This window comes from Haliotis cracherodii, unplaced genomic scaffold (genome assembly GCF_022045235.1).
Source record: "Haliotis cracherodii isolate W230 unplaced genomic scaffold, xgHalCrac1.p SCAF_13, whole genome shotgun sequence".
NCBI classification, from domain to species: domain Eukaryota; kingdom Metazoa; phylum Mollusca; class Gastropoda; order Lepetellida; family Haliotidae; genus Haliotis; species Haliotis cracherodii.
In genome coordinates this window covers 7291302-7307729 of record NW_027266268.1, presented here as the reverse complement: position 1 = coordinate 7307729, position 16428 = coordinate 7291302, and the positions used below count along the sequence as shown (strand labels likewise).

At 40.2% G+C, this 16428-nt stretch overlaps 1 protein-coding gene across 1 annotated transcript in view; it reads left to right on the top strand.

Annotated features, from left to right (window-relative positions):
• Nucleotides 1-4054: 4054 nt before the first annotated feature.
• Nucleotides 4055-16428, top strand: part of LOC139459432 (uncharacterized) — a 36818-nt gene continuing 24444 nt past the window's right edge. The window contains exons 1-7 of the mRNA XM_071240880.1: nt 4055-4596; nt 6499-6648; nt 7585-7761; nt 8742-8825; nt 9404-9580; nt 11648-11750; nt 12159-12325. Coding sequence (XP_071096981.1) covers nt 4273-4596; nt 6499-6648; nt 7585-7761; nt 8742-8825; nt 9404-9580; nt 11648-11750; nt 12159-12325 — 1182 coding nt within the window. The 5' untranslated portion in view covers nt 4055-4272. The remainder of the gene's footprint in view (nt 4597-6498; nt 6649-7584; nt 7762-8741; nt 8826-9403; nt 9581-11647; nt 11751-12158; nt 12326-16428) is intronic.

The following is a 16428-nucleotide window of genomic DNA, read 5'->3' as shown; positions in this document are numbered from 1 at the left end:
GCTTATTCACTTTAGACCACTGTTGCGCTTTGAGCATGCACCAAGTGATGAGGTCAGGTGAAATAGGGTTTAACGTCGGTGTTCAGTTCAAGATTAATGCATTCATACTTATATAGCGACGTGCATGCACATGTGTGTGTGTGTGTGTGTGTGTGTGTGTGTGTGTGTGTGTGTTTGACCCATTAATGCCGAGCACAGGCAGGGTATCAACTAGTACCATCGTTTTTAACATCTTTCCGTGTGACGCCTTCGGGGATTGAACCCCGGACCTTCCGCTCTCCGGGCGGACGCTCTACCGCAAGGCGGAGGCGGCCTGCATGCACTTAGTGTATGGAGGCTGGCGCGGAACAAATACACTGTATTTGTATTATCATTAAGTTTCATTTACATCCAGATTGTCACTATCAAAGGTTGACCGTGAACGGTCGTCAAGGTTGTATCATAATCAGTTGCTCATCACTTGTGGGCTATGCATCATAATTCTATTAAGGGATCGACCATATGATATGCTTGGGGGTCTTGGGATTTTATCCACACACAAAACAATTGTCCCAGAAAATTCTTGAACAAAATAATTATGCTTCAGATAGTTGAAAAAAAGAAAAATTGTCTGTCACATAAATTACATTGTTGCAAGGTTATTTTCATTAAAATATATTCAGGCTCATACAGTAAAATACGGTTATAACGAACTCAAAGGGACCACAATTTTTAGTTCGTAATAACCGTAGTTCGTTATAAGCATATATACAGAATATAAACAACAAAAGGCCGGGACTATGTTCGTTATATCGGTCATTTCGTTATAAGCGTGTTCGTTAAGAACGAAGTTTACTGTGGTTTAAATTAAAAAAGGTATGTGGTTTTGCATCTGTAGCTGTAAAAATATTTAATCCCCAGACAAAATCCCAGGCTCCTCCCCAGAATGTCAAATGGTCGGTCTCTAACTTTCACTGATAACCATCAACTCACCAGGATATTAACCGAGTTGTTTACTTATAACGGGACAGTAAGATGGAGACAACAGATTACACATTTGATCTATGTACAGACTGTGACCTGACTGTTGTAGAAGATGACTACTATGTTATGTTCATTTTCAGTATTCGTTTGAGACCTGCATCACTTCGGGCTTTCCTCCCACATTAAGCTGGCACGCCGTGATATAACGGGAATACTGTTAAAAGCGGCGTTAAACCCGACTCACTCACTCACTCATTTTCAGTATTCAATGTTAAGATCAAGAAATTTAACTCATGTTACTACTATTAGTAACCTACTCCAATGGTTAATCTGTAAGATTACAAACATATTAATATAATCGATAAAAGATCACATACATAAGACTAAAACATGTTTGTACTCATTCGTGACCAACTCGTGTTATTCCGGGACAAGCCGGTTGGTTACGGAAAGGGGCAAGTGGTGACGAATGGCTTGTACTATGGGCCGCGAGGCGATACCACCGAATAAACCCTGGACTTGTCTTGTCCTGACTTGACCTGTAGTATCTAACATACAAACATGCACACTTCCATACATGGCAATACTTTTTTTGTGCGTGAGTATGTTATCAGTATAAGGACTAATGCACTAAAATGTTAGTTTCTATCGGCGCACTTGTATCACTTGTGATACATCCACGCATGACTATGATATCGCCTTTTGAGCGAGTGAGAGAATGTTGTTTAACTCCGCAGTCTGCAACATTCCAGCTAAAACAGTTATCTATCACCAATCTGCGCTACAGAAAGTTACGGAAGTTAAGATGACTTTTGCCTAGTAACATCGATCACTCACAGACATCTATTTTGACCCAACGTCCCTTCAAAGTAACACAAATATTACCTTACGTGACGTTTAGTGCCGCACGACGAAGTCAGTTCGGAAAGAAGAGTTTTTTAAAATTTTAAACTTCAGTATGAAAGTGTGAGTTTCCTGAAGTTGAGAGAAGTGATATTTCCATGGCCGTAAACTATACACTTGATATTTCACTGCAGTGGACATAACACTTCGACGGAACTATTGTCATACAAGAGTTACTTGTGAGTGATGAGGTCAGGTGAAATAGGGTTTAACGTCGGTGTTCAGTTCAAGATTAATGCATTCATACTTATATAGCGACGTGCATGCACATGTGTGTGTGTGTGTGTGTGTGTGTGTGTGTGTGTGTGTGTGTGTGTTTGACCCATTAATGCCGAGCACAGGCAGGGTATCAACTAGTACCATCGTTTTTAACATCTTTCCGTGTGACGCCTTCGGGGATTGAACCCCGGACCTTCCGCTCTCCGGGCGGACGCTCTACCGCAAGGCGGAGGCGGTCTGCATGCACTTAGTGTATGGAGGCTGGCGCGGAACAAATACACTGTATTTGTATTAATATTAAGTTTCATTTGCATCCAGATTGTCACTATCATAGGTTGACCGTGAACGGTCGTCAAGGTTGTATCATAATCAGTTGCTCATCACTTGTGGGCTATGCATCATAATTCTATTAAGGGATCGACCATTTGATATGCTTAGGGGTCTTGGGATTTTATCCACACACAAAACAGTTCGGAAAGAAGAGTTTTTTAAAATTTTAAACTTCAGTATGAAAGTGTGAGTTTCCTGAAGTTGAGAGAAGTGATATTTCCATGTCCGTAAACTATACTATATTTCACTGCAGTGGACATAACACTTCGACGGAACTATTGTCATACAAGAGTTACTTCCCCACAAATTGTCTCCCTTTATCGTATCTAGCCCCAGCACAAACTGTTGACTTCCTTTTTACGTTATTTCAACATTGACAAGGCAAAATAATGACAGATGGTCATATATGGAGTTAATATCGCTTCTTGACGTTTCTTATTCTCTTGAAAATGTGTCGGGTTTTTTTTAACTTTAAATTTCTCATTTAACTCAATCTTAAGTCGTCGTTTCGGAAGCGCTTTTTTTTGTTACATGGCCAGTATTTATTCTTTCGTTTCCGAAAGCGGTCTCGTAGATTTCAAGAATATTTTTCTTGAAGTTGATTTTGTGTGTTTATATATCCAAATGTAAGGAAAATCTTTTTCATGACCCTAAATACTTTTTTATATTCTTTTTTATTCTATAGATTGTGCAGACACGGAACTACTTTTTTAAGTAGGTAGAATATGTCCCCCTGCCCCCTCTTCACACGATGAGAGAAACACGATAATCTAATCGTCACACGAAATATCCTTTATTTATTTTAGTATACAGATTTCTGTATCTTGAAACTGCGTTAACGGTACATTTCTCCCTCTTCTCTTTTTTTCTCGTACGAATCGGTATATATTAAAATGTCGTGAACATTACATATAATATCTATTAATTATCATATAACAATTAATAATTAAATAGCTGTCATTATTTATCACAGGAGGCATGAACAGCTCAGTAGTCTAAAGCATAGACTTTCCCCATGCAGAGTTGCGTCCCTTATGTGTGCCAGGATGCGATTATCGCGGGTTCGAATCCCTGAATTGCCCCGAATAAGCTTCTTGTTTGCTTCAAGTCGGTAAAGCTAAAACATGCATCACTTGATAATGGCTGAAATACTGATAAAAGCGGCGTAAAACCAACTCACGAGGTAACATATTTTTATCATCATTTCTCATTATGATTATGGACAACACTTAATTATTATATTTGAATAAATGATTAAATACCACATTTCTTAATTATTATGTCACTTCTCTAAATCACCACTGTTTCAATATGTTATAACGTAACAGCCAAAAAATACACCCACTCAGAAACCCTGAACAACAACAACAAACAATAACAACAACAACAACAACAACAACAATAGCAATAACATTGTGTGGCACTGAAACATCACCGGGCAATATGGGTTCGAATTGGGGATTCGAACCTACAATAATTGATCCTTGGTGATGATATGAGCCGTCTCAGTGTAAAAGTCATTGTGCATAACCCGGTACACTTATAGCCAACACACGTGTGTACATATACCGACAGATACTGTTACTATCAGTGACTCACTATGATTCACCGCGTGATACTGAACTCATAAAAAACCATATTCTATCCACATGACCACGACGAGTAATGACAACCGTCCTTGGTATATAAACTATGTCGGCACTTGAAGCACACACGACGGTTTGGCTTTCAGAGAAGAGAAGTTCAGATCTGTTTTCTTTCATCTCACCCAGTGTATAGTCATCCCGGGACACCAGCTTCTGGTAGCAGACGTCATCATACATCAGACGATAGTGTCAGAAGACAAGTTCTAGAACTATGGCTCGGTTCGTAGTCGTTGTCGTTGCCTTGATGGTGGCGCTGTCAACTGCAGCACCTAAATCTGTGACGAACAAGCCAGCTCACAACGCGGTTGTGTACCCCCCGAATTTTCCCACACCAACGGAGACCTACAGCAGGTTCGCCCAGATGGACGCCACGGGGAACTACTTCCTGTTCTGGTGGGCAAACTCCACACACATCCAGTTTGAAGCTCACGTGAAAACCAGGGGCTACGTAGGCTTCGGTATTTCTAACCATGGCAACATGTACCCCGCTGATGTGGTGATTGGCTGGGTGAAGGACGGGAAGGTGCACTTTGAGGTGAGAATTCTTTACTTTTTGAAAACATTTGTCATGGCAATTTCGCCTGTTGTCCGTTGTCCTTACGGCGTTTGGGTATTCCATTTACTAGTATTTACAGCACCCAATCAACACGAACCAGTGCAGTTGCCATCTTTATATTTCTTCTCGGCCAAAGTCCCAAGGGCGTGTTGCAACAGGGAAAAGTCAGTATACTGTGTCGGAGTGGGGTATTCATGTTAAACTGCGGCATGGTATATCAGTGTGCAAAGTGCAGTCCGGACTAGTACAAGCAGCCACACAAACACACACATGTACATGCACGTCGTTATATAAGTACAATAATCTTGGACGCGACGTTAAACCCCATTTCACTTCACCTCACCTCACCTCACCATTTAGATGAAATGAAAAAAAAAATCAAACTGACAAACCAAGAAAATAGTTTAGCTAGGGGAAAAGTATTCGGCGTTACGTCAGTCATATTTGTCAACATATTGATTAGTTGGTTGCAAATTCAACTCCAAGCATAGTTGTAGGCCGCCGACCACAGTAGGGAGCTGAGATAGTGTAGAACAGGCTAATCGCTGTGAGGAGTTTGATGTAACAATTGTGATTCGCGTATGAAACCGTCTTTAAAATGCTGATCACAATTTCAACAAAACACAAAAATGTTTTTTTTAATTTTGATGAAGGGAGGGATTTCTTTAACTTTCATAATTATATTCATGAAGCTGACATTGCTTACAATGCCATATATATATATATATATATATATATATATATATATATATATATATATATATATATATATATATATATATTCTTCTGTAAGATTTGTGTCATCTTTTTCATGTTTTTTTTAATGTTTAGCATTTATCTGCAAATAATTTTGGTCGAGATCTTGTATTTATTTAAACACTTGCTTATATGCGAAGTTGATGTGCTGCATCAGCGTTTAATGGATGATAGGAATTCATGTCCGTGGATAAGAAGCTTTCCTTGTTTATTCGACCCGTGAAGATCCGGGGTAGAATAGGTCTTCGGCAACCCATGCTTGCCGTAAAAGGCGAATATGATTGTCGTAAAAGGCGACTTACGGGATCGGGTGGTCAGGCTCGCTGACTTGGTTGATGCATGTCATCACATCCCAATTGGATGGATCGATGTTCATGATACCAATCACTGGATTGTCTGGTCCAGACTCGATTATTTACAGACCGCCGTCATATAGCTGGAATATTGCTGAGTGCGGCGTTAAAATACAAACCAACCAACCAATCTTGTTTATTCAATTACCGCTTGGTTATTGCTTTAAGGTAAAAGAACACGATTAACAACTTGCATGTTTATCAAGAACTACGTGACAGTGTTTATTCTTGATGTTTACTGCCAGACTCAAGATTAACATGTTTATGGGAGGAATTATGGTACAACTTGTTTTGTATTGTTGCAAAGATCGTTAATCAAATTTGTACAATTGATTACTCGCCATGAAGTATAGATATATGGGGCTAAGGTGAAACAAAAATATATACCACTAATAAAAGTAAAGGACACTCCGATTCTTTGAATTCATATTATAGTAGTTAATTTGTCATGCCATTGAAAGGAATTGGGTGGTCCCTAATTCTTTTGAGTAGTAAATGTCAGAATTATGCATGTTATAATGTGTGTAAACGGTTGTTGTTTTTAAATGCGATCCACATCTGTGTTTCCTTTTATAATTTGTGGGGTGGAAGGGTAGCCTAGTGGTTAAAACGTTTGCTCGCCCACTGAAGTCCCGGGTTCGATTCCCCACATGGGTACGGTACGTGAAGCCTTTTTTCTGGTGTCCCCCGCCGTGATATTGCTCGAATATTGCTAAAAGCGGCGTAAAACAATGCTCACTCCTCACTGTTATCATTGTATGGTTTCTTTCAGGACCGCCACACAATCGGTTATTATGAACCAATCATCGACGACTCTCAGGACTGGACCATCATCGCCGGCTTCGAGAACGACTTCGGCACCGTGTTAAAGTTTTCTCGAGCACTCGACACTTGTGATGAGAAGCAGGACTTTGTAATCAAGGTAGAGTAACCTGGTTGGATATTATTATTAACACTTCGTTATCAAACTGGATGTAATGGAATCTGGCACAGGGAACAGTCTGTTTTGTTATGTATACTGTCGAAAAAGGGTAATTGTGTTTCATATAAATAAAGTGCTGTAAATGTTAAGTTATTGACAACAGCAGCGTAATATTTGCTCACCCGTCTGAGCAATGTTTTATTGAAGCAAATTCATGGTCAAAACCCATACCTGGTGACAAGAGACAGAGCGACACGCCCTAAAACAAATCAATCCATATTGGGTGTGACCACCATGTGCGTTGATACAGGCGAGTCAGCGGCGGCGCATTGAAGACACCAGCTGATTGAAAGCAGCCTGTTGTTCCAAATGTCAACCGAAGACTGGCCCTACTAAGCTGGACGGTTCTGATCCTGTCGTAGGTGTCGGTCCATCTCATCTCAGAATTATTCTTTTGGGTAACGGTCTGGAGAAACGGCCGGCCATGGCTGTACAGCAATGTTAAGCTGCCCAAAAAAGTTTGTTACAACAACGTGCAAGCGGCGCTAAAATATTCTCCTATACGCATGTAGACCCTTGCGCGACCATCCGCGCTGTCCAGGTGAAATTTCTTGCATGGTGAATCACGCCCTTTAAGCCGAAAATATATCTTCATTAATATGTATTGCAAGCTGCATTATTTAATTTGAGAATATATTTATTTTTATTGAACTTTATATGAAGCACATTTACTTTTTTCCTTTAGCATATTTAGATATGACGTAAGGCCCGGGTTCGGTTACCAACATGAATTCAGTATTTGAAGCCCATTCCGAGCCGCACATTCCCTTCTCCCCTCTGGTGATATTGTTGGATTATTGTTAAAAGCGGCGTAAAACAATCAGCCACTACCTCACTCAATTTGTTTCTTACTTATGCATATATTGTCTCCCCCAGGAGGGAACGACGAAGGCCATCTTCTCCTACCACCCTGATGACCCCATCCACGAGACTGGCCTGACCTACCACGGGGCCGGCAGACGGGGCTCCAAGAGTCTCCTGCTGTTGGACATGACCCCGACCTTGAAGGTGATGCCAGCTGACACCCAGCACTTCGACATGAAGAACCAGAAGGTGAGGAGGCTACCTCGTCACTACGACATCTTCACGACACAATTATGCAACCAGGCTGTACCTCACTTGTAACCTCAAATGTTCTAAGAATTATTCAAATCTTTAATTGCGGAATCTTTCTTTTTTCAGATTTCTTAGGACTACGTTGTCGTAGGTCTATGTTAAAGTTTGGGAGTTACGATTGTCTTAGTACTACGTTGTCGTAGGTCTATGTTAAAGTATGGGAGTTACGATTGTCTTAGGACTGTATGTCGTAAGCCTATGTTAAAGTATGGGAATTACGATTGTCTTAGGACTGTGTGTCGTAGGTCTATGTTAAAGTATGGGAGTTACGATTGTCTTAGTAATACTTTGTCGTAAGTCTATGTTAAATTTTGGTAGTTCGGATTGTCTTAGTACTACGTTGTCTTAAGTCTATGTTAAAGTATGGGAGTTACGATTTTCTTAGGACTATGTGTCGTAGGTCCATGTTAAAGTATGGGAGTTACGATTGTCTTGGTACTACTTTGTCGTAAGTCTACGTTAAACTTTAGGAGTTACGATTGTCTTAGGACTACGTTGTCGTAGGTCCATGTTAAAGTATGGGAGTTACGATTGTCTTAGTACTACTTTGTCGTAAGTCTATGTTAAATTTTGGGAGTTACGATTGTCTTATTACTACGTTGACTTAAATCTATATAGGTTTAGGAGTTACGATTATCTTAGGACTACGTTGTCGTAACTCTATGTTAAGTATGGGAGTTACGATGGTCTCAGCGCTGAGATCGCTTAGAGGAACGGGGCCCTGAATATAGCAAGACGGTTAAGCATAGCTGTACCTGCTCTTTATTCAGACCTTACAGTGTAAAATAACAAATATTCCATTCCAGTTAATCCCCGCCCTCATCTGCGAGATGTTTCCGCAACAACATTTGTTGTGATTCCCGTCCTCTTTTGACTTATGATACCTGATAAGAACGTGCATGTCTTTATTCCAACAGTTCCACGTGCCTGCCGTTGGCACCTTCTACCACTGCACCGTCTTCAAGGTACCCGTGCTTCCAAAGAAACACCACCTCATCATGGTAAGTTGAATAAATGGTGTCACGATCACGATCACGTGACTGTAGGAGTATTTGTAATGATTATCACCACATTGGTACGTGGATGCATTGGTTATCATTGTCACCTAATATCTAAACATAATATATCACCTACTATAGTGTTTGTGGTTTTTTTTCACTAGTCCGGATGTATGCTGGTCTTATAGTGCAAGCCAAACCGTCCTTGGTGAATTCCCTTATTGTTACGGTGGCCCATAAGGGACATGGAGTCTGTTTTTCAATATTTTGATATTTCACTTACTTTTATCGTACCCTTTTGCAAATTAACACAATTTGTCATACAAATATGAGATAAATCGTGTATAAAAACAACCGAAAACATGGAAAATGTACTTTCAAGTAGCTATTGATGAATCGCTGAAATGTGAAGCGAAAATGTCAAAAACTAAAATGGAAATGTCAAAAACAAAAACGAAAAGGTCAAAAACTAAAATGAAAATGTCATGAACTTGTCATTGCCTAGGATAATCTTGTCATGACCTTGATTCATCTTATCACTGCACTGAATCACTCCGCCATTGTGTCCCTGCAATCCCCAGTATGAACCGGTCATCACCCCTGGCAACGCTGATATCGTTCACCACATGGTTCTGTACACGTGTCCCAGCAAGCTGGATGACAAGTACGACCTGATGGACTACCGCTGCTACACCGAGAGAGACCCACTGCTTCGGGCCTGTACAGCCGTCTTCCTTGCCTGGGCCGTGGGAGGAGAGGTGAGCCTCGTTCTCATAAAACTTGGGTTGTATATTCCCAAGGGAGCTTAGACTGAAAATCGCGTGCACAGTGACTCATTGACCGGGGTTGTTACGTAGCGCTATGAGTATGCTTAAGGGTATGGATGTGGCACATTACTACTACTACTACTACTACTACTACTACTACTACTAATACTACTACTACTGCTGCTGCTGCTGCTACTATTACTACGACTATTACTGCTACTATTACTACCACTATTACTGCTACTATTACTACCACTATTACTATTACTGCTACTATTACTACTACTACAACTACTACTACCACCATTACTGCTACTATTATTACTACTACTTTTACTACCACTACTACTACTACTACTTTTACTACCACAACTACTATTACTACTACTTCTACTTGTATTACTACCACTACTATTATTACAACTACTACTACTACTTCTATTTTTACTACTACTAACTACTATCATTACTGCTACTATTACTACCACTATTACTACCACTACTAATGCTAATACTATTAGTACTACTACTATTATTATTAGTACCACTACTAATTTTAATACTACTACTGCTACTTTTACTACTACTACTACTACTATCATTATTACTACTACTGCTGCTGCTACTACTCTACTTTTACTACCACTACTACTACTACTACTTTTACTACCACAACTACTACTACTACTACTACTACTACTATAACAACCACTACTATTATTACAACTACTACTACTACTACTAATTTTACTACTACTAACTACTATCATTACTGCTACTATTACTACTATTATTACTACCACTAATGCTAATACTATTAGTACTACTACTATTATTAGTAGTACTACTACTAGTTTTATTACTACTACTGCTGCTGCTACTACTACTACTACTTTGACTACTACTACTACTACAACTACTACTACTACTACTACCACCATTACTGCTACTATTACTACTACTACTTTTACTACCACTACTACTACTACTACTACTATTACTACCACTACTAATGCTAACAGTATTAGTACTACTACTATTATTATTAGTACCACTACTACTTTTACTACTATTACTACTATCATTATTACTACTACTGCTGCTGCTACTACTCTACTTTTACTACCACTACTACTACTACTACTTTTACTACTACTACTACTACTACTTTTACTACTACTACTACTACTTTTACTACTACTACTACTACTACTACTACTACTTTTACTACCACTACTACTACTACTACTTTTACTACTACTACTACTACTACTAGTTTTACTACTACTACTACTACTACTACTACTACTACTACTATGCGTTAACTTATGTCCCCGGTTACTTGGTTCATTGTTTGACAACGGAGCCGGACGGTGTGTAGAGTTGCTCATATTACTGGGTTGTCTGGTTCAGACTCGATTATTTACAGAACGACGTACTAAAGCAGGAATAATGCCGAGCTCGGCGTTAGAGAACAAAAGGACCTGAACAAAACATAAACAAACGGAAGAGGCACTTATAACGTACATCACCAGGGAGACGCAGGTTCTTCCAGCTTGAATTGCTGAGCTCGGATTGGCGACCTGGAACAATTCCGCAATGCCAACATGCCGCGTTAAAATAATGGGTATTGCGATCGCCTGCGCGCTAAGATCGTCCACACAGGAGGCCAGACATAATGTCATTGCTACTGTGTGAGGTGTTTTGGCGATAATACACGTGCACTGATGCATGGGTTGTAAAACCCGGATAATAACAAGTGTCACTTGTCATCTGTGTTCCAGCTTGACGTCACTCGCTCACTGAGGTGTGGGTAGGTAGCCTAGTGGTTAAAGCGTTCTTTCGACACGTCGAAGGCCCGGGTTCGATTTCCACGTGTGTACAATGTGTGAAGATGTTGTCTGATGAAAATCGATTGCCTCTACCGTCTGGTCACGCTCTCGTTTTCTGTTGAGTGTATGTTGAGATTATATTGATGTATGACTTGACAGTGTAAATGCTGGTAAATAATAGGAATACTTATGAATTAATTAAAAATAATTCCTACCATTTCTTCAGCCGTTCTATCTTCCTGATGATGCGGGATTACCCCTCGGAACGAAAGAAGACCCGAGTTTCCTACTGCTGGAGACCCACTATAACAACCCCACCCTGAAAGCAGGTACGTATGGAGGTTATCTCCCACTATAACAACCCCATCCCTTAAAGCAGGTACGTATAGAGGTTATCTCCCACTATAACAACCCCACAGCTTAAAGCAGGTACGTATAGAGACTGTCTCCCTCTACTGTTTCCCTGACAACAGACCCCGGTCCCTCAGCTCTTAACCAGTCTCTAAACACTTAAAAACAAACCTGAACTTAATGATGCCCAAACCTCGAAATATGATTCGAGACAACTGTTAACGCCATCGCTACTTTTGTGTTCGAACAGTCGACAACTGACGACAGAAGTTTTTTTTATGACCACCCAACCGATGTGATACATTTACGAGCGCTTCCAACATTGCTCATTCTGCACTGGATTTTCGGCCTGCTTGTGAAACAAAGATTTTTCTATCATGGCTCAGGGGTCATCGACAGTTCCGGCATGCGTATCCACTACACGCCGACCCTACGACTTCACGACGCCGGGGTGCTGGAAACTGGTGTCATGGTAGACAATTTCCAGATCATCCCTCCAGAGTACGAATCCTTCAAATCCCGGGGGTACTGCAGCATGGCCTGTATGGAGAGGGTAACATCTTCCTTGTCGAATTTCACATTTCTTGTTCTTCATGTCCACCCGTCTGTCTTCATTCCATAATCTCTAGCAGTAGGCGAGCTTATACAAATACTCCAAAACAGCGTTAAACCCTCCCTTACTAACTCATTCTGCCCACTCATGGAGAAAGCGAGAAACCTGATCTGAACTTACTTATTTACTTACTTACTTTGGAGATTTAACGTGCGCTTTCCGACTGATGCGTATTTCGCACACGGGCCCTGCCAGGCCATTTAATGTGTTTCCGAAAGGGGCGAGGGTGGTCTGTGCAACCCAAGAGGGGGCTTTAGGGGTTGCTTATATAGAATTTGGGAATTTTGAGATTTGGAATATATGCCGATGGGGTTGGGGAGGAGAACTAAGGTAGCTGGGTATGGTGGATGATTGTTTGTTTGTGTGATTTTGATTTGGTAGGTTATTATGGTTTTAGATGCGTTTTATTAGTTCCGTTTTTATTAAGAATACGCCTAAGGCCTTGAAGTTTTCTAGTTTATTTTGTGGGTTTAGTATTGCTTCTAGAGTGAGAGCCTTGTTTAGATTGAGGGTGGTTTGTAATGCGGTTCGATGTGTTAGGTAGTGTGTGCAGTGGATGAGTGCGTGTTCTGGGGTTTCTGGTTGTTTGCAGTGTGGGCAGTTACCTGTAGTGTGTTTTTTAAAAAAAATTAGGTGGTTATTTAGGTTGGTGTGTCCTGTTTGGAGTTTAGTGATTACTCTGTCGATTTTTTTTGATGGATGGAGAATTTTTGGTTTGGTTAGTGGTTTGCTGAGCACTCTTTTGATTTGGCTATTTGAGTTTAGATATAGGTTATGCCATTTTTTTGTGATTTTTTGTTTGTTTACACTTTTAATTTCTGATTTTGAGATGGGTAAGTTTAAGCTTATTTCTGGGATTTTGAGGGATAGTTTAGCTGCTTTATCGGCGTTTTCATTACCGTATATTCCTACGTGGGCGGGTATCCACAAGAAGGTTATTTGTTTGCCTGCTTTTGTTAGGTCGTTGGAGCTTTTAAGTATTTGATTTATTAATTTAGGTCGGTTTTTGGTATTTTTGTTTTGGAGGGCTTGTAGTCCACTTAGGGAGTCAGTAAGTATTAGGATTTTTTGGTGGTTTTTGGATTCTTGATTGTGGAGGGCTGAGGCCATGCCCATTAGTTCTGCCGTGAATATTGATTGGTTATTTGGGAGTCGGAAGGATTGTGTGGTTTTAGTTGGTTGTGTGGTATGGACTCCGAAACCCGTGTGTTTGGAGGTCGGATCTGAGGATCCGTCCGTGTAAATGTGACACCAATTTGGCCAATGTTTGTGTATGTATGCTAGTGTGGTAGTTTTAGCTATGTTTGGGTCGGTTTGTTTATTTATTTGGCTAGCTAGTGTTGTGTCTATTTTGGGTATTTTAAGTTTAGGGGTGAAGATATTTGATTGTTTGCAGTTTTGTTTAAGATTTTTAATTTGGTGTTCATTTAGGTAGTTTGTTATTCTTTGGGATATTGGGGTAAGTAAGGGGTGTTTACGAGCTAGAGCTTGGTTTTTAGGGCTGATGTTTTGGTTTTTTAAGTTTTGGATGAGAGGGTTTGATTGGGACGCGGCCCAGAAATTTAAGCTTAGCTGTTCCCTGCGTAGACTTAGTGGCATTTCTCCTGTTAAGGCCTGAAGTGAAGTGTAGGAGGTGCCATGTTGGGTGCGTGTAATGAGTTTGAGGGCCTGATATTGTATTGAGTCAAGTTTTTTAGATAGAGAGTTGTTTAGGGTGTTGTATATGGCGCAGCCGTAGTCTAGTTTTGATCTAATTAGGGATATGTAGAGAGAGAGGAGAGTATCTTTGGAGGCTCCCCAGTTAGAGCCAGTTAGGCATCTTAGGGTGTTTAGGTCTTTACTGCATTTAGTTGTTAGGTTTTGGATGTGAGCATCCCAGGTGAGATGTTCATCGAAAATAAGTCCTAAGAATTTGGTTTGTTTTTGAAATTTGATTGTTTGATTGTTTAGCTGGAGGATTGGGGAGGCGGGTTTCATGTTTTTATGTTTGAATACTATTCCTGTTGTTTTTTTTCTGAGTTAAGGGAGAAGCCCCATTTGTCAGCCCATTGTTGTATTTTATTAAGAGATTTTTGGAGTAGATTTTTGGCCATTTTCATGCTTTTAGTGCGGATCCAGATGGCTCCATCATCCGCGAATTTTGATGTGTTTACTTTAGGGGATAGACCCTCGAATAGATCGTTTATCATTATATTGAAGAGGGTGGGGCTGAGGATACTGCCCTGTGGAGTGCCATTTTCTAGGGGACATTGGTCCGATAGAGTTTGGTCTATACCCACGGTTATTTTACGATTGTTTAAGAAGTCCTGGATGTAGTTTATTATCTGACCTTTGAGTCCTATTTTTTTAAGTTTTTGTATTAGCCCATCGTGCCATACCATGTCGAAAGCTTTAGAGAAGTCTAAGAAGATGCCTGTGGTATATTGTTTATTTAGTTGTCCTGTCTTAATATCTTGTTCTAGTCGGGCGAGGTTATCTAGGGTTGAGCGGCCAGGAGTGAAACCGCTTTGATCTGGGTTTATGATGTTATTTTGGGTTAAGTAATGTTGTAATCTATTTTTAGCCATTGATTCCATTACTTTACATAAGTTTGAAGTTAGGGATATTGGCCTATATGAGTTAGCTTGATTAGCTGGTTTATTAGGTTTAGGGATTGGTATGACTAGGGCCTGTTTCCAGGGAGTAGGAACCTGTCCGTTTAGGTAGATGAGATTGTATAGTTTGAGTAGTGCCTGGAGTAGTTTTAGGGGGAGTTTTTTAATTATTTGGTAAGAGGTTAGGTCTAATCCTGGGGCTGTGCCCTTTTTCCTGTTTTGGATTACGTAGAGGAGCTCCTCCATTGTGTAGGGTTGATTTATTTCTAGATTGTTATTGTTTGGTTCTTTTGTGGGTTTGTTTTCTGTTTTAAGTTTTTCTTGGAATTTTTGGCTGAAGTTGCTGTTACTGCTAACGGCCGAAAAGTGGTTGGCGAGATTATTTGCTTTTTGGGCGGGGTTGGTTGAGTTGTTAATGTTAAGGTTTTTTTTATGTCGTTTTAAGCCTCTAATGGCGTGGATTTTGCGCCAGACCGTTCTGGCATCTGTACGGTTATTTATACCTTCGCAGAATTTTTTCCAGTCTCTACTTTTGGCTATTTGGACTAGTTTTTGAACATGGTGGTTTAGTTCGTGGGCTATGTTTAAATATTTGTAGTCGCGTTTTGCTTTATTGAAGGCTGATTTACGTTTTCGTCTAGTCTGTTCTATTTCCTCATTCCACCATGGTACCGTCGGTTTGCCTGTCTTAGATGTTTTGAAGGGGATGGAGGTTTTGGCTGCGTTTATTATATAGTCTGTTAGGTTTTTACAATAGGTTTCTGGATCCTTATTTTCTATTTCGTTTAAGTTAGCTTCGTTGCAGATATCTTGGAATTGGTCCCAGTTAGCTTTATTGTAATGAAAGTTTGGTTCTTGGTTTTCTGTTTGGATTGGTACGTTTGTATTTCCTATGGTTATGTTTATGGGGAAGTGGTCGCTACCTAGCGGGACGTCGTGCACTTCCCATTGAGTGCTTTGGGCTAGATCTGCGGTGCATATGGTTAGGTCGATAGCCGACATTTTTTGGTTTATCTTATCGTACCTCGTGGGTTGGTTGCTATTAAGGAGTACTAGGTCGTTTGTTTCTATCCATTCGGAGATTAATTTGCCATGATTATCTATTTTATCGTCTATGCTCCATGCAGGGTGGTGAGCGTTAAAGTCTCCTAGGAATATAGTAGATTTATCGCTTATTTTGAGTAGTTTGTTTAGATCCTCAGGTTGGACTTTTTGTTCCGCCCAGTGGTAAATATTTATGATGTTTATGTTTCGGTTATTTAATGTGATTTTAATGCCGTTGGCTTCTAGGTTTGGCGTGTCTATTTTTATTTCTTCGTAATTTATATCTTCCCTGATAAATATGATTAGTCCTCCTGCGGCTCTTCTTGTTTTCGGTTTAGCTCTGTCAGTTTTACTGAGTTGTAGTTAGGTAGTGTGAATTTCGATTTTTTTGAGAATTTGGTTTCC